The 23,092-nt window shown below is 40.5% G+C and overlaps 1 protein-coding gene and 1 non-coding gene across 6 annotated transcripts in view; one reads left to right on the top strand and one right to left on the bottom strand.

Moving 5' to 3' along the window:
* Window positions 1-17,061, top strand: part of spaca6 (sperm acrosome associated 6) — a 32,819-nt gene extending 15,758 nt beyond the window's left edge. The window contains exons 2-11 of one of the 5 annotated variants that reach the window (XM_068323946.1): window positions 2,567-2,642; window positions 3,758-3,807; window positions 8,339-8,425; window positions 13,173-13,244; window positions 13,473-13,496; window positions 13,599-13,676; window positions 14,196-14,299; window positions 15,017-15,173; window positions 16,178-16,373; window positions 16,508-17,061. In XM_068323946.1, coding sequence (XP_068180047.1) covers window positions 3,771-3,807; window positions 8,339-8,425; window positions 13,173-13,244; window positions 13,473-13,496; window positions 13,599-13,676; window positions 14,196-14,299; window positions 15,017-15,173; window positions 16,178-16,373; window positions 16,508-16,592 — 840 coding nt within the window. In that variant the 5' untranslated portion in view covers window positions 2,567-2,642; window positions 3,758-3,770 and the 3' untranslated portion in view covers window positions 16,593-17,061. Of the gene's footprint in view, window positions 1-2,566; window positions 2,643-3,684; window positions 3,808-8,199; window positions 8,426-13,172; window positions 13,245-13,472; window positions 13,497-13,598; window positions 13,677-14,195; window positions 14,300-15,016; window positions 15,174-16,177; window positions 16,374-16,507 lie in introns of those variants that run through there. The other 4 variants (XM_068323948.1, XM_068323947.1, XM_068323945.1 and 1 more) reach the window with 4 other exon arrangements.
* On the bottom strand, window positions 6,485-6,671 carry LOC137602185 (U2 spliceosomal RNA). Its single transcript, XR_011037136.1, has one exon. It is a non-coding gene; the product is annotated as a U2 spliceosomal RNA (small nuclear RNA).
* Window positions 17,062-23,092: the final 6,031 nt, after the last annotated feature.

The raw sequence follows: 23,092 nt of genomic DNA, 5'->3' as shown, positions 1-23,092 counted from the left end.
ATAAAGCACTAAAGGCTCCTTGTGGTGTCTTGAAAACATTAATCTTAAAAACGTGTTTTGAGAATTAGCTTTCACGCACATACTCCAATGTAAAAAAAAAAGAAGAAGCAAAGAGCAAATGCGATGGGGTATGAAGCTGAAAACGATTATGTCTGTCATCTTTCAGGATAAAAAAAGCGAACTGGAGCATCCCAACACTGAGACAGACAAGGCAGACACCATCCCAGACTGATGATGTCATCCCTGCGAAGCAGTCGTAGTGCTTTGTCTCTCGGTGGCACTGCAGAGTGCAGTCAAAGGCACACGTACAAACCCAGACACACACTCATGCATCTGTCTGTGACATTTTTTGCATTTGTCACTCAGGTTCGAGTACTGCTCACACTGGAGAGAACTGCCTTTTTCTTGGATTTGAAGCCAAATCAACACCTATGGTAGCCGCTTGACTGGAACAGCACTGCTCTCATGTATCTTTCTGGGGGAAAACAGACAGAAGAAAGCAGACAGAGGCTTCTGTTCACTATAATCTAGTCACAATCACAATCCATGGGTTTGGAAATGTACATCTCGGGGATGTCATCATCATGAAGGGTATATGAGGAGTGCAAATGCATCCTGCACAGAAACTCACCCCAGGTGCAAACGGACAGAAGGCACAGCACACACAGCACACACAGCACAGCAAAAAGCGTAACAGCATGTTGTTTCTATGCAAATTTAGATGGCATGGCATTACAGTATGATTGTGAATCTGGGGGGGGGGGGGGGTATGAAAAGCCCGTGGCGCATCATGGCTGTGAATGAGACAGGTACACAGACGAGGATCAAAGCAGGAAATAAATGCAGCTCCACAGAGTGTGTGTCTGTAGACGCCGCTGTTCAAGTGACACTATACGCAGTGTGGGTATAAAGTGAATATTCATAAGGTATTATGAATGTATAGTGGAGTGATGGTATTGTAACCTCCATTTCTGAAAGATTGAACGCTTGTCTTGCATATTAATGAAACAGACGCCTCATCTGAGTGCCTTGGGGATGAAGGTGACAATATGTCCCTTTATATGTTGTAGTGACTTTCAGAGAAAAGGATGTTCACTTTTTAATGCTGGAAGAAATCCTTTTGTTTATTTGTGTTTATTAATTTTATTAATTTTCTCCTAGCCCAGAGGGTGTTAACTAGCTACGCTTCAGACAGGTGCTATCCAAGGCCTCAGTTGACTGCTCATTCTTTTAGGTCAAAAGCAATTTATCATTTACTCTAAACTTGTGACACACTGGTGATACTCTATTCTGGTGGTATGCCATGGTCAGACCACTTTAAAGCCATTAATGATGCTTACACATCAAGTGTAGTGTTTATGCTCCATCTTGCTGAACAGACAGCCAATCAGTGGGTCTAAATTAGATTTAGTTTCAATTCTGAATTTCCCAGAGGACCATATGATTCTGTTATCTAACTGTAACTCTATGTACTCATGGAGAGTAGGACATGTATAAGAATCAAACTGCCTTCAGACAGTTTATGGGTGAACAAAATAATAATGCTATACTGAATTTGCAAAACCGCTGTACTGTAGTTTAATTGTATATGCATGCAAAACGTCATTGTCATTCATGCAGTTTTCATTCATCAGTACTTCATTGGGTTCAAACAACCTTCGTTTCACTGCCTCGGATCCACCTTTGATTTAAAGCCCTTTAATCAAATCACATTGTCACTGGTTAAGTATTCTGCAGTGGGTTTATTTACTGGCTTTCATGTCAATCAAGGTGAAATTTGCGGTCGTGTTTGAGCAACACCATAAATCCTGTAATCATTTAGATGATGGTATGATTGCTCTACACGTAGGAAAAGGCTATCATGTCAGGTTCTCAGGTTCATGAGGCTCCTGGGCTTCATATTTTCTCTCTATTCTCATCCCATTTCAGATTCTGACCCTCCCCCTCCATCCCCACTTTCTGCAAGCCACCCTGCCTCCCTCCCCCATCGCCCCCCCACCTCCTCCACTCACACACATACACACATACACGCTCTTCCTCACTTTCGTTGACACACACACATGTGTGCACTTACTGCACTCTTACTCTCTCTTCCCATCTCTAACACATCCACACACATTGCTCACAGAATGTGTGTGTGTGTGTGTGTGTGTGTGTGTGTGTGTGTGTGTGTGTGTGTGTGTGTGTGTGTGTGTGTGTGTGTGTGTGTGTGTGTGTGTGTGTGTGTGTGTGTTGGGGGTTACCAGCTAGTATAGACCAGAGGCTTGAAAAATCCGAGAGGGAAAAAGAGAGAGATGGGAGGATAATCAGCAGCGACTGGGAAAGAGGGAGAGGGAAAAAGGAGAAGAGAGTGGATACAAAGCAAAGAGATGGCTGAAAACCATGAATGCAGCACGAAGGGTAAATGAATGTGTGTGTGTGTGTGTGTGTGTGTGTGTGTGTGTGTGTGTGTGTGTGTGTGTGTGTGTGTGTGTGTGTGTGTGTGTGTGTGTGTGTGTGTGTGTGTGTGCAGACTTGTGATTTCTCAAGTAAGCAAGGTTTTTCTCTCTTCTTAATTTTCCTGTAGTTTGCAGCAGCTCTCCATATTTTTGAGAGCAGCCCTGCAGAAACAAAAGCTGAGGAGCTGTCCAGATGTTATTCAGGTAGGTTGTAGGTAGAGATCAGAATAATGGAATCAATACTATTGTCTGGATCCTACCTGCCGCTGGACTCTCTGTCTAGCCCCGGCATACACCATTAGAACTATGAGGAAACACAGATCCCTGTGACTAGGAAGGAAAAGAAAAGACGAGAGTGGCTGTCAGGTAATGTTTTAACGTTTTAGATGGATTTATATGTAAGATTTCTTCTATGTAGAGCTTGCACGCATTTTAATCTGAAACTTTACCATCACTGCTTCTTTACATCCCTTACCAGTTATATTTTGCTGTATGTACAAGCATGCTCTTTTTCAGCTGACAAAATACCTTTCAAATATGTATACGCTGTGTTCACGTCTACGGTGCAGTTTCATGTTTATTTTATACTTTGCTTTAAATATCATCTTCTGTAACACAATATTTTTAAAGATCAAGAGAAAAAAATTATGTCTGAAACTTCATCATCTTTTTTGCTTCAGGTAAATCTATGAAAGGAATTTAAACCCGGTTACAGACAGTGTGAGATAAATCTGTTATACCTGCTGTAATTATCATGAATATGTTTGACTCAAAAAAAACCACATACATGATTTGTCATAAATTCAGTTTTGTTGAGAGTTGCATGATTTACATTATCATAAACTTGCACAGACATAAAATCTCTTCATTTCAAGTGATGAGTAACATTTTCGTGGTCACATCCTCACTAGTCACATCCATGAAACTGAAATGATATAAAAACTGCACCACTGTATTCATAAATCTTGAGGCCTATAGGACATGAAGTCAACATGTAGATAACACATAGTTTATTCACGCAGTTCACTTTGAAGCAGGTCATGATGCAGGCGTTTAGCACCTTCTGTTCTCCTTGACACTCTTGTCTTTTCGGTGACTGAAACATTTTCCACTTCCATAAAACGTAAAAATGATCCATTTGCACAACGTATGAATATGATCGTCCCAATTGTAAGTGTTGTTTTGTCTGTCTACCAGTGGGTGGCATTGGCTCCCCATATGAAAGAATTTTCTGTCCGTCACTAAAATATAGAGGATAATTTGCAGCGATACATTTTAATTGAAAAAATTATACAGTTATTGATTTTTGTTGTCCACAGGTGATTTAAGACAATGTCTCCCCTCCTTTATCATCAAGAACCTTCTTCAGGTGAGACAGACAGATCCTGCAGTGTTGTTAATCTTGATCAAACAACTGTGATGTAATAACAATCATTTAGAAATTCTGTACCTGTAAATGTGTGTAGACAGTAATTTTGTAGACATTTTAAAAAGTATTTCATTGTTTTGTCTTTGCAAGCTTTTAAGAGGAAAAGGTAAATATTCCAAAAGATAAGTAATGATTCTGGCAAAAATTTGGAAAACTATGTCCTGTATTTAAAATAGGTTTCATATACAGAGTTTTGGCAGTTATTTAAAAAAAGGACATAAATGTCTATTTTTTTTACTTATATGTGATGAACTATGAATCTACGACTGAGTTTTTGTTTATATTAAGGTTTATTTTTAGCCCTTCTAACTTACTGAGGTAGGAACACAATGTGTCACTGTTTGCACATTCAATAATTTAAAGAAATCCTTTATTTAGCCACAGTTTGAAATTCATTTGTTTCCTTCACATTAATTGTCTCCTTCACAATTTGCTCAGAAGAACTAAGATACTGCACAGAAGCCTCAGACTCCCAGGTCTTTGGTAGAGGACTCGAGCTTGAGGATGACACACAGATACCACCCTACAAGGGTGACTCTGTTCTACTGCAAACCTGGAGACCGTTCAGTGCAGCAGAATCCAAATGTCAGATGAGGTCATGTCTTTGTCTCAGCCCAGCAATTAATTCCTGTCACTTTTGAGTTCAGCTTTGTTTTCCATATGCTTAAGGGTTCATTTTTAAGATGAACCCTTAAGCATTTAGGGCATTTAGGTATTTTAAACTTTCTTGTTTACTTTAATTTTTCAGTATGCCCCTCTGTCCCTGAGACCCTTAACCTGTGAGGTCAAAGCAGGTCACAGGTGAGGTCCTCGGGAACAGGGCTGCATTCAGTTTCAACGTCCCAGAATGGATGAACGTTCTGTAAAACGCAAAAATACGATGAACATTTCATTCCCTATAATTTCCTGAATTCAGGTTTGGTTTTCTCTGTTATTTCAACCTGCTTTAAAAAAAACAAAACAGCGATGATTAAGACCTGAAGAAAAAGAAGAACCTTCATTCTGCAAAAGAGTGTCTCAGGGGGCCAATCCTAATGGCTGTCTTTGTGTTATAGTCCTCACTGGGGGCCATTAAGAAGGTAGCCAAAGGTTGTGACCCCGTCATTTATGTCAACTTTGGAAATAACAGTTATTGGCAAACCACATGCATGACCATGTACTTGGTTACATACGTCTGTAAATTAATAAAACATGTTTAAAATGTGTATGAATTTCTGACAAGTATGTTTCCCTGTCTTAAGAGAAACACAAGATAAATTTACAAATTTTCAGCTTTGTTCTAATTTTGTCTGCTTGCATGTCACCACCTATACAGAGATAATGAGTCAGTTTTTGCAAGGAGCAAAATTTCCTGAATATGGATGACATTTTATGAAAATCATTCCCTTGTCTTTCTATAGGAGTGAGAAAGGCAGTCTGATCTTTCACATAAATATAAATTAACTCAATTTTTTTCTTTTGTCATTTTTTAAAATACCCTACAACAAGAGTTTTTATGAGTGGGCCCAATACTGGTTCTACACAGACCGACACCATTATAAGTGCACTCAAATGCTTTAAGTGTGTACAATATAGTATTTTGGATTTTCCACCTGCGACCACCGGACTATCTGATGTTTACAGTCCTGGAGCAGACTCTTGACTCACATTGATTGGCTTGTCTGTGTGGAGACAGATGAATGCATTAGTACCCAGCTCACCCTGCCACTGAAAATATATTAAGTTCATGTATTAGGCACCCTGTCTGGTTGCCATGGAGATCCACCAGGAGTGAGGGACCTGGGAGGAGGGGTAGGGGGATCTGGAGGATGGGAGACGAGTGGGGGATACAGGATGTGATGAGGCAGGCGACTTGATTTGTAGTCCCGCTCCCTCTTCCCTGTTCTCTTCCTCTCTCTGTCACTTGTGTCCTTTCTCACCTCTTGCAGCGACTTCCCCTTTTTCTTTTATCTTTTCAGTTTATCCTCACTCCATTCTCTTCCTTCTCTAACATCTATTTGCCTTTCAATTAATCTGAAGTCCTCCCAAAAGAACACACACTTTCTCTTCTTGTCCATTACTATTAATTTTGTTGATCTATTGGTTTTCGGACATTTTACTCTTTCATTCTCCATTTGACCATCTCCCCACCACTAGTTAAGACGTTTTCCTTTTATCCCTTTACATACATAAGCGTTTAACTCCCTCTTCATTTGCCTCTCCCCCATGCTACCACCTCCCTCTTTAGCTCGCTCAATCTCAGTTCTCTGCAGTAAAATGGTGCATTGAGGCAGCAGGAAACGAGGACTGGAGACAATAGAATGGAGGGAAGTGCAGAGGGAAGTCTGTGATGCTCTACTCTCCTGTAAAACCCAAATTTGTCACAAAAACACAAGCAGGAAAAATAATACTTTACAAAAATCCCCATTCAAGGCTCTTTTTTTTTCATGGTACTCCTGAAATGTAAAACCAGGCTGTCTGGTTACTATGCAACCAAAACAATTTGTCTATCAACTGTTTCTTGAGTTCTGTCATTCATTTTCCACACCGCTTATTCTGCTTTCGCGGGTAACGGGGGTTGCTTGAGCCTATCCCAATGGACTGACAGGCATTAGGCAGGGAAACACTCTGGACACGTTGTCATTGCATCACGGAGAATATACTGTAATACCAGGTAGATGAGTGGAGTGGACGGAAGAAGACTCTTCCATCTCCCTGTTCCAAATCTTAATTTAATATACAGTATGATCCCTATAAAGGGGACTATCAGATATTAAACTTATACGACACATACTACACTTCATCTTAGCCAAAAGGCAATCTGTAGTACAGATTGCATTGTCCCTCTGTTAGTTAGTTAATTCTTTTTTTTAATTTAAATTTTAATGTACTGTTCTGATCCCATAGGGACACGGGTTATTAGTTGCATGCATATGTAAACATAGTGTGTATAAGCCCATATAGCACACACACACACACACACACACACACACACACACACACATGTGCGTGCTATGGGCATGCAGGTGGGGGAGGGGAGTAGTGTCGGGCAGCTCCTTCTTGGTGCGCCCCCAGAGAGCAACTTATAAAGGGGATGGCGCCTTGCTCAAGGACACCTCATCAGTGCTGGGAGGTGAGCTAATGCCTCCGACTGTCAGCTCACACTCAGAGGTGGCTGGGCAGGAGAATCGATGATCTTGTGATCATTGGACAACCCGCTCTACCACTGAGCCACTGCCGCCACTGCCTTTCCAGTAAGTTAGTTAGTTATGTGGTTAGTTAGTATGCACAACTGTAACAAAGACCATAGATCAAAGTACAAGGACAATAAAACAAAAGAGAGCTAATTGATCATCCATTGCTGCTGAATGGTCTTCCATAGCCATAGCTTGTTCGTGCCAATCTTTTTTTTTTTTTTACTTTTTTGTTTTTGGACCGTCTTCAGTTTTGATGATGGATGTGACATTTCCAATAACAGTGGATTTACTTCATTCATTCATCTCCATGACCCGCTTCGTCCACTGTTGCGAGTCGCGGGGTGCTGGAGCCTATCTAAACTGATTGGGGGTGTGAGGCAGGGGGCACTCCAGGTGTCACACCAGTGCACCGAGGTGCCACATATAGACAAACGAACACGCACACACACACTCACACCTTTTTGGACCTCCAAAAACATGCCAAGCCTAGCCTATCCCATAACCCTGGAGGGTAATTGGGGCACCACAGACGACCCGTGGTTGTCATCATATGGTGTGTCTCGGGCAACTGAAGTGGGAGGAAGCCAGAGAACCTGGAGAGAACCCATGCAGACATGAAGACATGGGAAGAACATGCAGACTCTGCACAGAACGGGGACTCAAACCCAGAACCTCCTTGCTGTGTGCTCCACCATTAGTTAGTTAGTTAGTTAGTTAGTACGCACGACCATAACAAACACCACAGATCAAAGCACAAGGAGAATACACAAAGGGGAGTAAACTGTACAACAGGTCATGCATTACGTACGATCAAAGGAGAGTAGATTGGGGCTTTGATTGCTTTGATTTATAGGATTCAGGTCTCTGAGTTCCTCACGACCATCTGCTGGTGATCATCAAATCGTAGCTGCTGCTTGAGTTAAGTGCAGCTGAAAATGGCCACATTTGTTTTGTTACTCGTCTGTCTTAGCTTGCTATTTGGCACCTCTCTGAGCTGCTATGGATGCTTTATTGACTTTTTCGTCACTAGGGTACTTTGTAAGGGATATGTTTCAAACAAAAATTACCAGTATATTGGCGACTGCTTCAAACTAGTTGAGGAAAAATTGGAAAAAAATGTGGCAGTAATCAAAGCTGGCAGAGTTGGTGTGTAAAATCTGCTAACATTTGATCATTTTGTGTTTTATTCAAGTCCAATAAATGAGCTCTAAATTACAATTGAAAATATTCATATGTGTGTACAGTGACCATGATAGATTATGATTGTGTGAAATATTTTTCCTTTTTCTCAACAGCTAAAGGTTATGACAAACAGCTCAAAGAAATTATGGGAGCAGAGATTTCCTCTCTGCTAAAAGAGTTTCATGGAAAGGACAATTCTGGTAGTGTAACATTTTCACTGACAATCAACTGGCCATGGAAATATTCTTCTTTTCCTTTCGGCTTTTCCCTTCAGGGGTCGCCAGAGCAAATCAGTTGCCTCCATCTAACCTTGTCTTCTGCATCCTCTTCTCTCACACCAACTACCTTCATGTCCTCTTTCACTACATCCATAATCCTCCTCTTTGGTCTTCCTCTAGGTCTCCTGCCTGGCAGTTCAAAACTCAGCATCCTTCTACCAATATATCACTATCTCTCCTCTGGACATGTCCAAAACATCTCAGTCTGACCTCTCTGACTTTATCTCCAAAACCTCTAACATGTGCTGTCCCTCTGATGTACCCATTCCTGATCCTATCCACATTATCCACATTATCATTTAATATCAATTTTCAATGTAGGATATGTTTAACTGAGTGCACAGATAGCTCTTTTACCTCACCATAAATAAAAGTAGACCCAGGAAAATACATTTCAAACCTTTATGTTAGTTTGAAGAAAACACAAACCTCAGAATTAAAAATAAAGTGCAAAAAGAGCTGAATAATCCTTTTTCTCGTAAATTAAAGACGTCCCAGCCCAAAGAACTGAAGGCCTAGACTTCCAAGTAAAAAAACATTAACCTGTTCAGAAAGCATGAATAAAAACTGGCTCTTTCAGGGGAACAAATGGAAACAGAACTTTCTTCATGAGAGAAAAGGGCATGTGGCCTGCCAGTAATTTACTTGTACACAAGTAACCTACAAAAGGTGTGCACAGGCACACCTTGTGGTGGTCTCTGTCATCTGTGGTGAAAGAGACCACTGGACATTGTCAGCATCTCTTTTATCTTCATTCCTCTCCTTTCCAGGACAAACCTCCACCTCTCTATCTTCTCCTCCACCTGTTCCCTGCTCTCACTACAGATCACAATGTCATTTGCAAACATCGTAGTCCATGGAGATTCCTGTCTAACCTCGTCTGTCAGCCTGTCCATCATCATAGCGAACAAGAAGGGGCTCAGAGCTGATCCCTGATGCAGTCCCACCTCCACCTTGAACTCCTCTGTCACACCTACAGCACACCTCACCACTGTCTTACAGTCCTCATACATGTCCTGCACCACTCTAACATACTTCTTTGCCACTCAAGACTTCTTCATACAATACCACAGTTCCTCTCTGGGCACCCTGTCATAAGCTTTCTCCAGATCTACAAAAACACAATGCAGCTCCGTCTGGCCTTCTCTGTACTACTCTATCAACATCCTCAAAGCAAATACTGCATCTGTAGTACTCTTTTTTGACAAGAAACCATACTGCAGCTCACAAATGCTCACTTCTGTCCTTAGTCTAGCTTTAACTACTCTTTCCCATAACTTCATTGTAAAGCTCATCAGCTTTATTCCTCTGTAGTTGCTATAACTCTGCACATCTCCCTTGCTCTTAAAAATGGGCACCGGCACACTTCTCCTTCATTCGTTGGGCATCTTCTCACTATCTAAGATCCTGTTGAACAACCCAGTCAGAAACTCTACTACCACTTCGCCTAGACACTTCCATACCTCCACATTTATATCATCAGGACCGAGTGCCTTTCCACTCTTCATCCTCTTCAATGCCCTCCTCACTTAATTCTGACTAATCTTTGCTACTTCCTGGTCCACAACAGTCACCTCTTCTAGTCTTTGTTCTCTTTCATTTTCCTTGTTCACCAACTCTTGAAAGTACTCTTTCCATCTTCCCATCACACTACTGACACCTGTCAATACACTTCCATCCCTATCTTAATCACCCTAACCTGCTGCACATCCTTCTCATCTCTGTCTCTGTGTCTTGCCATAGAACTGTGTCTCTGTGTCTGTATAGATCAGTCTCTCCTTCCTCACTGTCCAACCTAGCATACGTCATAAACCCCTTGTTTGGCCTTTGCTACCTCTACCTTCACATTACACTGCATCTCCCTGTACTCCTGTCTACTCTCCTCAGTCCTCTCAGTGTCCCACTTCTTCTTAGCTAACCTCTTTCTCTTTATACACTCCTGTACCTCCTCATTCCACCACCAAGTCTCCTTATCTACTTTCCTTCCAGATGACACACCAAGTACTCTCGTACCTGTCTCCCTGATCACATTAGCTTCCTAAAAGTCATGCAACACTCTTCATTTTTCGGCTTCCACCATTTCATCCTCTGCTCTGTCTTTGCCCTCTTCATCTTCCTCACCACCGGAGTCATCCTACACACCACCATCCTATGCTGTTTGGCTACACTATTGCCTACCACTGCTTTGCAGTCACTGATCTCCTTCAGGTTACACTGTCTACACAAGATGTAGTCTACCTGTGTGCTCCTACCACCACTCTTATAGGTCACCCTATGTTCCTGCCTCTTCTGGAAGAAAGTATTCACTATAGTTGTTTCCATCCTTTTGGTAAAGTCAACCACCATCTTTCATTCTGCATTCCTCTCCTGGATACCAAACCTGCCCATCACCACCTCATCACCTCTGTTTCCTGCACCAACATGTCCATTGAAGTCTGCACCAATGACAACTCTCTCTCTTCTAGGTATGCTCTGCATCACATCATCAAAGTCCAACCAGAATTTCTCCTTCTCCTCCAGCTCAAATCCTACCTGTGGAGCATACCCACTAACAACATTGAACATCACACCCTTAATTCTAGCTTCAGACTCAATACTCTACCTGACACTCTTTTTACCTCCAGGACATTCCTAACAAACTCCTCCTTCAAGATCACTCCTTCTCCATTTCTCTTCCTATCTACACCATGATAGAACAACTTGAACCCTGCTCCTAAACTTCTCACCTTGCTACCTTTCTACCTGAGGCCTGTACCATAAAGCTGGATTACGACTTAGCGAGATAACTTCAGGTTTAACCCTGGCTTTTCAGTACCATAAAGGTGGCTTACTTTCCATCGGGCTACGTTGTCGTGGTAACCTATGCTGAACACCTAACCTGCTTTGGAGCAGGATAAGTTCAGGATAAGAGCTCAGCAGGTATAAAAGCCGCACCTACTGACCAGTCAGTTCTCTTGGAAAATGGCCTGTCCGTTTTATGAGATCCCGATGGATCTTGGTGCACAGTAGGGGTAGGCGATACTGGGAATTGTGGTATCATTCCGATACCAAATAAATACAGGGTAGTATCGGCCGATATCGATACGATACAGATACTTTTTGCTTGGAAATGTCATGATCATTGAATAATTGCCCCCCGAGTTAGTTTATTATAATTGTGATAAACACAGCACAAATATTTTGGGCAATAAAAATGTTTCATTTTCTAATAAATAACTACAATGCAAACTTTAACAGTATAAAAAAATAAAATACTTCTACTACAACAACTGTTTCAGAACAAAAGTCAAGAGAGTCAAACCAAAAAAAGCAGCAATGTAACGTAACGTTATTTCAGGAATTAAAGTTTGTTTAGCACTTTAATGTACATGGTTCACAATAAGTTAGAGATTATGAGAGACTCATTTTTGGGGTAGTAAATATTACACTGATGGAAATGGTGTTTCTTCTCATTCACTATATAACTTTTATTTATGTCATTACAATTCAGACCAAGTAGGAAAGCAGTCACATAAATAACAATATCAATAACATATGTGAACCTTGTATTTTTAGCTGATTACTTTAGTAATAGAATTAATCAATAGATTAATCGATTCCTTGGGTAATGGATAGCTGTAGCCCTTAGTAAAACAAGATTTTTTTCAACTGGGTGAACATATAACCATTGAACCAGTCTCCTAAAATTGATACCCAATTACATTGTGAAAAACAGATTACGTGGGTATTGTTGATTTTTTGGCTGAAAAGTCTCTGCAAGAGTACATTGTCTCTGTCCGGAGGATGCAGCAGGCCAGTGGCCAGGTAGGGGGAGGGGCTAAAGGTGTGTCTGAGTCACTCACTCAGGCAGAGACTCAGAGAGTAGCAGGAGGCGCTGGGCGAAAGAGAGAGGGGGGTGTGCTATTTGCACAGAGAAGCTGCGCTTTGAGGAAATTGGTGGCGGAGCAAAGTATCGATCACAGGACAACAGTATCGATCCGATCCAAGTACTTGCTTAGTATCGATAATATCGATATTTGGATCGATCCGCCCACCCCTAGCGATTGGTCGCATGCAGCCAACTCCGCCCTTTTTATGTGAGCGAGCACAATTCTAGAGTAGTGAGTTGATAGCCAGCTTTATGGTACCGAAAATCCGGAGGGCGGATGTCTCGTTAAGTGAAGCCAGATAAGTAGGAGGAAGCCCGGCTAGGTTAATCAAGCTTTATGGTACAGGCCTCTGGTCTCCCGGAAACACAGCGTCTCTCTCTACAAATACACTTTCCTCCTCTCCTTCTTTGACCAACAGTAGTCCAATTTTCCCCAGCACCCTGTAGGTGAACAGCACCAATGGTGGTCATTGTTAACCCGGGCCTCAACCGATCTAGTATTGAAGTCATAGATTTGATTTGCATGTTTGATTTGGCAAAAGTATTACATTGGATGCCCTTCCTGACACAACCCTCTGTTTTTATCCGGGCTTAGGATCAGCATAATAAGACACTGGCTTGTGCCCTCTTGCGGCTACATTGCAACTGCCCATGGAAATGAGGACTGGAAATGAAAATTTTTATAAGGATGCCCTAGAGCCCACATATCCCCAGGATGCTTTAAGTTAATTTTTTGGTCTTCCTCCCTCTCCTCTTCCTCCTCCTCCTGCTCCTCCTTCACCATTTTGTCTTCTTTCCCAGAAACGGTGTATGAAGAAAGGTTGCAGAACGCACAAGACAATTTTATCACTGCTGCCTCCAAACTGCCTAGAGGTGAGACCCGGCCTCTTCCCCCTTTCATTCATCTTTTCATTCAGCCAGTCCATCATTAGGAAACTGTAGCTCCCTCTGATCTGTTGTCTCTCTCTCTGTTTCTAGTTACTGTTACTGTTACTTTAATGCAGCATTTCAATTAATGTAGAGATTAATGGAAACAGGCAGATGGGACTGATTCATACTCAATCAAAATGAAGTTTAGTAATCAGTCTATTTTTTTCACAGGTAATGAATGTGTCCCTCCATGTGGTGAGTGTTTGTATTCTTTTTGTGTGTCACTATCACAATTTTATTTCAGTTGTACAATGTCTTTAAATGCATTTGTAAGTATTAGTTTCATGCACCTATCAGGTTTCCAGACAAGAGGGGGCCAATACAACTGTGAACTCTGCAGGTACGATTCCTGTGAGTTTCCTATGGACTGCCCTTGTGAGTATCCGTAATCTGTCCAATATATTGGATTATGGACATTGTTACATCACATTTCTCTAAAAGGAAAAAGGTTGCACTAATCCAGACTTGACACAACCTTACATAATTATATTTTCACTTTCATAAGAATCCACTTTTTATCTTTGAAATGCTCTAAGCAGAAGGGTTTTACTTCCACTTAACATATATCTTTCACACAGTGCACCAAAGGTACTCTTTAAGTCTTTGGCTTCTTTATGCAAGGTGACAGTTGACTCCCACACGTGATGGTATTCGTATCAACCCCGTAAAGCACAGCCACTGTCTAGCATATCATCACTTCTATTCCAATCCTCAGAGACTGGGCTTAAGTATTATCATTAACTACGAGAGCTGCTCCATTGTGAATGTTCTCTCTCTCTCTCTCTCTCTGTATGTGTGTGTGTGTGTGTGTGTGTGTGTGTGTGTGTGTGTGTGTGTGTGTGTGTGTGTGTGTGTGTGTGTGTGTGTGCGTGTGTTTGTGTGTGTTTATTTCAGTTAGAGAAATGACAGTAAGAGAGGGCAGCAGCAGCCAAATGTGGTGCAATGTGTCATTTCAATTACCAGACGACATTGTGATGATCTGGATGTTTTCAGAACAGGTAAACACACACGCCTGGTAAAAGGTGGACCTTTAAAGGTCATCGCAATTCCTTTGAAGTGATAGCTCCATATTTCAGGAGACATGCATGTTGGCTGTCCAGAAACGGAAAAATTGATATTATCATATTTTTTTAATTTGGGGCCGGGATCAAGGGACAGTTATCTTAGTTTAGTATGAAATCTGAAAGCTGAAGGAGATGCTTACCACCGCTACAGAGTAACAAAGGTAACACCTGTGACCTTTATTTGTGTACCATTGATTGGCTGGGAGTGACAATAATGTAGGTGATTGAAGCAAGAACAGGACGTTCTATGCTTTGTCAGTCTTTGGCAGATTCACCCAAAGGTCTTACATGTTTACTATTTTTCTAATGTCCATTTTCTCAAAATATAGTTATCAAGCTAGGTTCAGAGAATGAGATATGTTTTTTCTTGAAAAAATGCGTTGATCAGGTCCTTTCTGTAATTTAAATCATGAATAGATTAGCAAGGTTTAAAACTCTACCATTCAGCTTTCGAACACCTGCACAAAAATGTTGTTTATGTGATGTGTATTTTATAATTATAAAATATTATATATTTGTGCTGGAAGAGCTTCTTTAATGTGAGTACTCTGTCTGAGCCAGTCAGAGCAGAACAACTGTGTATTTGTATCTATGGAGATTAATATAAACGATTCCTGTGTTGACTATTAGTAAGACTTTATTCTTGTGCAGGTGAAAAGTCAGGTGAGGGATCAATTCAAAGAGATGACTTCAGGTCTGGACGACCTCTACTCCATCCGCCCAACCATCCTGCAGGATCAGGGCACCTACCTGTGTGAGATCCTCTCAGGCGGCCTCTCAATTGTCAGACTATACTACTATCTCACAGGTAACAAGGCACATCAGTAGAAGGAGAAAGATCTGTAGAATGTGTACCCTTTACTCTTTTACTCTTTAAACACTTAGAGGATACTTGCACCTGAAATATACCGTACAGGTTTTTCAGTAATACTTCAAGTGGTGTTTAAAAGGAATATGAATGTTTCGTCCATAAATACATCTGTGGCTGTTGTTTTACTGGGTTGTTCCCCAACTTTCGCCCATAGCCAGCTGGGATATGCTCCAGTAGAACCCGTGACCTGCAGGGCAGATAAGTGGCTGTAGATGGTTTGGTGGTCCGTGATTTTATTAAAACCCTGCCTTCAGGCTTTATTCAGGTTCTCCTTTCTGCCAACGCCATTCTGCTGCTGAGTTACTTTTTGTCACCTTCAGCCAACACCCTGCCACGCACTAGTTCTGATAGACGCCCATGTGTCCCACTTTTTTCAATGCAGTAGAGCCAGCTTGTGAGCGATGTTAAAAATGTTAATGTTAACTGAAAGTTAAAATCATACAGTTTGTTGCAAATATATGTAATGCTGTGTTTTATGTGGGCATAAATTTGATTTTATTGATTTTATTTTTAGATAGTATCTAATGAGATCATGGATATAACACATGTTTATTTACTGATTATTTTGAGAATAATTACAGTGAAGGAAAAACCCAAACAGAAGCAAATTATAAGAGATTGAAATCCTAGCTTAAAAATAACTTTGTTGACAGTTCAGGAAATGAGAGTTGTGTTAAATGACCATCCTTATCTTCATCAATCATGGACGCTGCTGGATCTGTACAGATAAATGTGAATGAGTGGGTGGCTATTTTTCTATACGTACTTGTACATTCATAGATTTTTCCATGTAAATATTAATTTTCTCCACATGAATTTGCTGTATGTCCTCTGAAAATAATACTTCTGATTTATGCTTATACTCCTACATTTGTTCCTCAGCTTTTTCTTTATGTCCTGAAGGTGAAATTGATTCCTCATCTGTTTTCTTTCTCTTCCAGTGACCCCCCGACTTCTGACGGGACACTCAGTGCTACAGGACATATTTGACCAGTCTGTCCTCTCAGGACACCAATTCCCTAAGCCTGTTGATCCTCGTCCCCTCGATGATGGTCCCCCTCCCCTTCTCTCTCCATTAACACTGCTCCTGACTGCCGCTTTCACTTCTGGATTCCTGCTGTTCTTCCTCTTGCTGGGGTAAAACCATTCAATTATTGTCACAATTTTTAGACATTAACAGTGAAGAAACCAATACATTGATTTCCTTGCTCCAGTAAATGAACTTGCATGAGTTGGTAACATATCCCCAACATTTTCTTTTGCTGTTGCAGGGCTGGTTATTTTTGGGCAACAACACCAAACCCAATAAGTCATCAGGAAGAGGAAGATCCAGAGGACGAATTTTATGATTGTTAGAGTTAGGAAGATAAATAGACTGAAGTCCATTTATCACTTCCCTGGTTTTCTACAAAGATTTTCAATACTGTATATCGTAGCTTATTGTAAATCTGCATGTGTCTCGTTCCACCACTGGAGGGCAGTATGCACAACTTTATCAGTGCTTTGCAGAGGAATTTACTCAGATAGCGATGCAAAATACAGTGATGTAATTCACTTTCAAAATAAGTTCCAACCTCAGAGCGTTCCATTATAATTCTCTTATGGCATGCAATACATTTTACTCCACTTCATATTCTGGTCATTACATTTATTTACACAATAATTATTACTGTAATAATATTGATAGTGTTTCATTAATTGTAAATAAATTATTGTTATAGTGTTAGTAGTATTTTGTAGTACTTTTGCAGTATTTTATTTTTGTAGTATGCTAGTATTTTGACAGTTCTTCACATTCACCTTGGTAGATTTTTGAATGCCACACTTTCCCTTATGATTAGTTTTTACTTTGTATTGTGATATTGTTATTTTATTAAAGTGAAATATCCAAGACCTTTCTGTGTCAAAATAAACCTCTGAAATATGAGTCTCAATACAATGCGTTGTCCAATTTTCCCCCAATTAATGGGAAACTGGGTAAAGTGTATAGACCATCGAGGGATGTGGAAATATTTTTGCCGAAGAATTTTATAACTACTATAATGGGCGGGAGAAGAGCAGTTAGAGTCTTGAAACACTGCCATAAATCAGGACAGCAAGCCCAGCTGTGATGACATGAGAACAGGAGGTTAAAAAAAGTTTGTGATAAGGATTGTTGATGCACTGTTACCTCACCTCAAGAAGGTTCTGGGTTCAAGTCCAGACTCAGGACCTTTCTGTGCAGTGTTTACATGTTCTCCCTGTATCTGTGGGAATTCCATCTTGGTGCTGTGGCTTCTTACAATCCAAAAACATGGGTGTGTTGGTGACTGAAGTGCTAGTAGTGGGAGTATTTGTTTCTTTTTCTCAGTGATGAAATGATGACCTGTCCAGGGTGTACCACACCTCCTGCCCCATGTCAGCAGGAATAGGCTCCAGCCTCCCCGACTCTGTAAGAGGAAGGTGGTTCTCGACCCTGGGCATACAGATAAGAATTGACCTGCATGAAGACTTCTGGCTGATGAGCTTGCACATTTCAAAAACAGGGGTTTTCAATTTGCTTGACATAAAATATATAAAACATGACATTGACATAGAAAATTTGGGGCGGCAGTGGCTTAGCAGTAGAGCGGGTCGTCCTATAATTCAAGATCAGCAGTTTGATTCCCGCTCCTGCCTAAAAAAAAAAACACCCGGTGTGTGAGCTGACAGTGGGAGGTGTCAGCTCACCTCTGGAGCACTGCCGAGGCACCCTTGAGCAAGGCTCAAGGCCCTTTACAAATTGCTCATTTGGGGCGCATCAAGAAGGAGCTGCCCTCCACTCTTCCTCCCTTGCATGCCTACAGGCCCCCTTGTGTGTGTGTGTGTATGTGTGTGTGTGTGCGTGCGTGCGTGCGTGTGTGTGTGTGTGTGTGCGCGCGCGCTACAGGGGCCTGTCCTCACTAATATATGTATGCATGCATTTGAACTACTAACTAGAGTGTTTTTTCTTAACTTACGTTCAGGGATCGAACCAGCATATAAAATAAAAAATGTAATAAAAATTTAAAGATTATGTCTGTCAACTGTCCATCCATCCATCCATCCATTCATCCATTCATCCATCCATTTTCTTGAGGATGAGACGCCTGTGATCGTCTCGTCGTTAGGCAGCAACACACTCTTCACCACAGGAAGTCATACAAAGAAGGAGAAATTAGACTTATTAATGTACTTTTGGCTTGACTTTATTTTGAAGTTTGTCTCAAGCTGACAGTGTATCACATCAGGGTTGCCATCTAGAGAATACAGTGTCGCTAAAATGAAAGACACAAAAGCAAATGTGAATTTTGTGAAGATGAGCTTGTGCTAAAAATACACATTTCCATGTAAAGTGTGTTAGAATTAAACCCCAGTGCTTCATACCTCCATGCCATAGCTTGTGTCAGTCTGCCTTTGTGATCTTGGTGAATGGCTGGAGTAATTAAAATGATTACTTAGTCTTGAACAGTGTGACCTGATAACACCTGTTAACAGTGGAGAAATGCCAGAAATAACTGAACCTTTTGAAGATTTTTTTTTGGATGACCCTAAAAAGCAGTAATTACTTCTTGTCGTGACTGTTGACTTTGCCTCTCCCACGGTACAGGAGCAGAAACTGAGACAACTTGCCTTAAGGTCAATATGACTTCAGCACTTACACAACTTATATTCATAGTCACTCAGAAGGGATCAGCTGTTCAGCAGCATGCTGCTCATAAAAAACACATTAGAAATAACACTACCAACTAACAAAATGTAGTAGTGTATGCATTATATTCTGTGATTAGCTACACATCTAGCTAACACTGTATGTATATCATATGTTACATATGTATGTATGTACATTATTATGTATGAACTCTCCTCTGCTGCCATAATCAAGCAAATTTCCCCTTTGTTGGACTAATCAATGAAAATCTAAAAGGTCTATCTAAACACTATTGAATGGCCATTACAACATCCAGTCAGGGGTGATGTGGTAAACAATACATTCACACATCCATTCATGCTTTGAATTTCAAGGAACATGCACTCGCTGTACGAATTCAAACATCAATGTACATTGTGACTGTCTGGGGTCAGGTCTTGGAAGAATAGGCCCTCAATTTTGATATCCTTGCATCCCTTGAAAGAGGTGCAGTTGATGAACAGTTTATCGTGCTTATTTTGTGTATTTAAGTTTTCATTGTGACACATGTGACAGAAAAACACATTTAAACCAAATTGAGATCTGACATTTGATTTGACTACTTACTGGAGGACTGTTGGATAGCATTACATTATGTCACACAAAGGATTCTATTTAGTCAGTAAATGGAATGCTGCATGTTGTATGTGTAAGTATCCTATGAAAGCAACACCTATCTGCAATTAAAATCAGATTCTGATCCTTTGTACTAATGCAAAGAAGAGACAGCTTCATTATGACATGAAATTATACATTTCAGAATGTTCTGAATTGTTCTCTGCATTTTACCTATCCCTGAGGTTGAATGGCTAGCCGTTATGGGTCTACAGCCTTCTCTGGGAAGGAAGTTGTTTTATGTCAACTTTGGGATCTGGGGATTGAACCACTGACCCTCTGATAAGGGATGACACTGTAACCATCTAAACTACAGCCCCCATCTGTTCCAAATGATCAAACCATTTTTTACAACTTCAATCTATAGCTTAATGTCCCAGTTCCTCTGTCCGAGACATTTGATCGATCTGTCAGCATTTCACTTTAATTGTATACATGACGAAAGATCTGATTGACCTAATGCATCACTAAAAATGATGCCAATGATTTGTGTTGTGCATCATCTCATTCTTTCTCTCTTTACAGGTGGAGAGGGAAATTTTGTTTCACCCAGCCAAAACAGTGGAATCGTAGAGTGAACAGACACTGAAGAGAGCGGGGTGTTTCAAATTTGTTAATTTTAATACCTGGTAAATTAGACAAACAGAGAAAAACTGACTCGCTGCTGACAAATAGTCTGCTTCAAAGTGTATCACTTCTCGCCTAATGGCTGCATAGTTCCTAAGAACCTCCTGTTTTGTCTCGATAACCATAGAGACACAGGCTGTAACAGCGGTCAGTGGTTCCAGGTACAAGGAGGAGATATCAGAGGACTGAGGGACAGTATGCTCCCTTGTGTATCACCCCACACAATACCTGTTGGAAACAGCAGCTTCTATTTTTATCAACCAAAAAAAAAAAAAAAAAAGGCTCTCGATTGGGATAAGATAGTCATGGGCCTATCTGAGAATTCAGAGAATCTGAAAGCATGAGTTCAGGTCCCCCATGCACCACCCACCTACTGCTGAATGTCATTGGTCTAGAAGTGGTCACATCTAAATGTACAGGCTTCACTACATCGTACATTTTTAGTAAGTAGTCACGTGATGCCGTACGCGCATTCTATTGGCTGACGGCATTCAGAGGTGCACTGCTTTCCATGAGTCTTGTGAGACATAAAAGTGTTTTAATCCGTCTATAAGAGTGTGGGAAAAGGTAATACAGATATTAAGTGGTTTAATATCAGTATGGGGAGGGTTGATAAATATTTAAATTACCGTAAATAATAAAATAAATAGTTATATAGATATAAATAGTCGCCATATTGCGGAATTTTGTTTTTGCGGGTGGTTCCTGGAATGTATTAACCACAAGTAACGAGGGATTACTGTACTGAGTAAGCAAATACTGGAATCAGCCAATATTTTTTTCCCCCATGAACTGTATTCCATCCATCAATTAACATTTTCTGATATGAAGCATTTCAAAATATATCTAAGTGATTGTCAGAACTATCCATCCATCTATCCTTCTTGGAGACGAGACGACCGCAATCATCTCATCTTCAGCCGCTTGTCCCCTTTGCAAGGGGCAGAGATATCTAAACTTACACAGACATTCCAAGGTTCCCATTAGTTGTGCAATGTTCATGTAGCACTATAATTACATAAAGCTTTTTAATAAAATTTGGTTATCAAAAAGGAAACAAAGTTAGGCAGTTTTCAGAAGATCAAGCTGGAGCCAGTTGGTGGACATTCCGAAAACTGTTTGACATCATGTTAGACTTTAATTTTAAATGCAGCATGCTTATCGAAAGAACTGAAAGAATCAAAGATAAGATGAAAATTTTCCATCAGTGACACAAACTAAGGAAACTGTTTTGCCATGATTCACCATTTCCCCATCTACCCCACATTTTTATTTATAAATGTAAAGATATATATTTAAAACAAGAGGTCATCCTTAAATTTCCTGATGAGTTCTTATGAGTGGCTAAAACATTGCTGCTCTATGCCATAGAAATTGCCGTGAATGATGTCTTATTGATGGAGGACACAAACTGAGGACTAGCTGGGATCTGAGTGTCTTATAAAGGCCTTGTGGAACAATCTAAATATAGTTAGACATGACTCAATACTTGACATGGCGTTTAACAGACAGATTGTTTTTTTTTCCAGTAGGTGGCTTAGTTACCAAGGCAAGGCCTTATGACTAGCAGGAAAATATAAACTATGAAGACATGAAATAGTAGCTGAATTTTTTCGATGGTTTATCCAACAGCTTATTTGGCCGTTTGGCCAATTATTGTCTTCTCTTCCAGGACATTCACATTATAAGTTTTTTTATGAACCCTGATTCACTCTAGGAAACAGAAGGGTAAGTGCCTGAGATGTCATGTCATAAATAATACACCTCCAAATATGTCCTATAGATCACACCATTAAACATCCTAAACATATTTTGAATTCAAAATTTATTACCAATACGATACATGCAGTAAATTCTCAATTTCTTCATATCTTTTTCTCTCAGCCATATTTCATTAAATCTTTCTGATTTGACGATTGCAAAGAAAGTGATGCTGAGTGTACCATCATGAAACCAACTCTGTTGAGACCAATAGGGGAAAGCGATCTGACATTTTTACTCCAGTGGGTGACTTGTAAAAATCTGGGAAAGGTTGTGGGCTCTGATTGGGGATAACTGGCATGCAGTTTCAAACTGTGATTTAACAGACCGTCAAGTAAACGATGACAACCTCACCAGTATGAGTGTTTATGCTGACCCTGAGGTCCTCAGATGAAAGACACAGCACACACCCTCGACTTCACTTGTCCAGATTCAATCAACTGACTTCATCTAAATGATCACTGTTGTGATCAGAGTTCTTATTCTGTGAATTGGCTAATTGTCTGACCTTCACCTGAATTCAACTCATTATTTTTCAAAAAGCAATAAAGGAAAATACTGAAACATAAAAACATTAATTTAAGGTGCAAATGTGTCGATTGGTCATGGAAGCCTCAATCCACAACTAACAGAAGTGAAAAGGATGTTGTTTAATTGTATTGTGATCCTTATGTGATCCTACCACATGTTCACAATCCTGTTTTATCTCAATATTATTAATGCAAAGTCTTAATCGTAACAATAACATGCTAATAGTGGATGATGGATGACTTCTTTCTCGTCAAAATACAGCTTCCAAATCACAACGGCTTAATTTGACACTCAAGGCATCTTGACATTTGTTGTCCATTCTTCTTTTCATTGGTAGTAAATCACACATGCATTTCAACAAGCATGCCAAGTGAAACTATTCCTCCTTCCTGATGTCAGGGAGGGAGGGCCAGACAGGGTGAGGGTGAGCAGCATAATTGAAAACAGACAAGAGAGGAAGTGACGATGGATTAGTCAGTCCTGGGTCGCTTCTAAACCTTGTTTTTTCAGCTCATAAAGGCTATGCAAAAGCTGATTTTTGTTTTTCTCTTTGCAATATTTAACATCGCTCTGAAATCCTGCTTGATCAGCCCATCCATAGAGGAAGTGTTGTGATTTGACACCAATCATTTGT

The sequence above is a fragment of the Antennarius striatus genome, chromosome 9 (genome assembly GCF_040054535.1).
Source record: "Antennarius striatus isolate MH-2024 chromosome 9, ASM4005453v1, whole genome shotgun sequence".
NCBI lineage: Eukaryota > Metazoa > Chordata > Actinopteri > Lophiiformes > Antennariidae > Antennarius > Antennarius striatus.
This window is presented reverse-complemented; position numbering and strand designations above follow the sequence as displayed.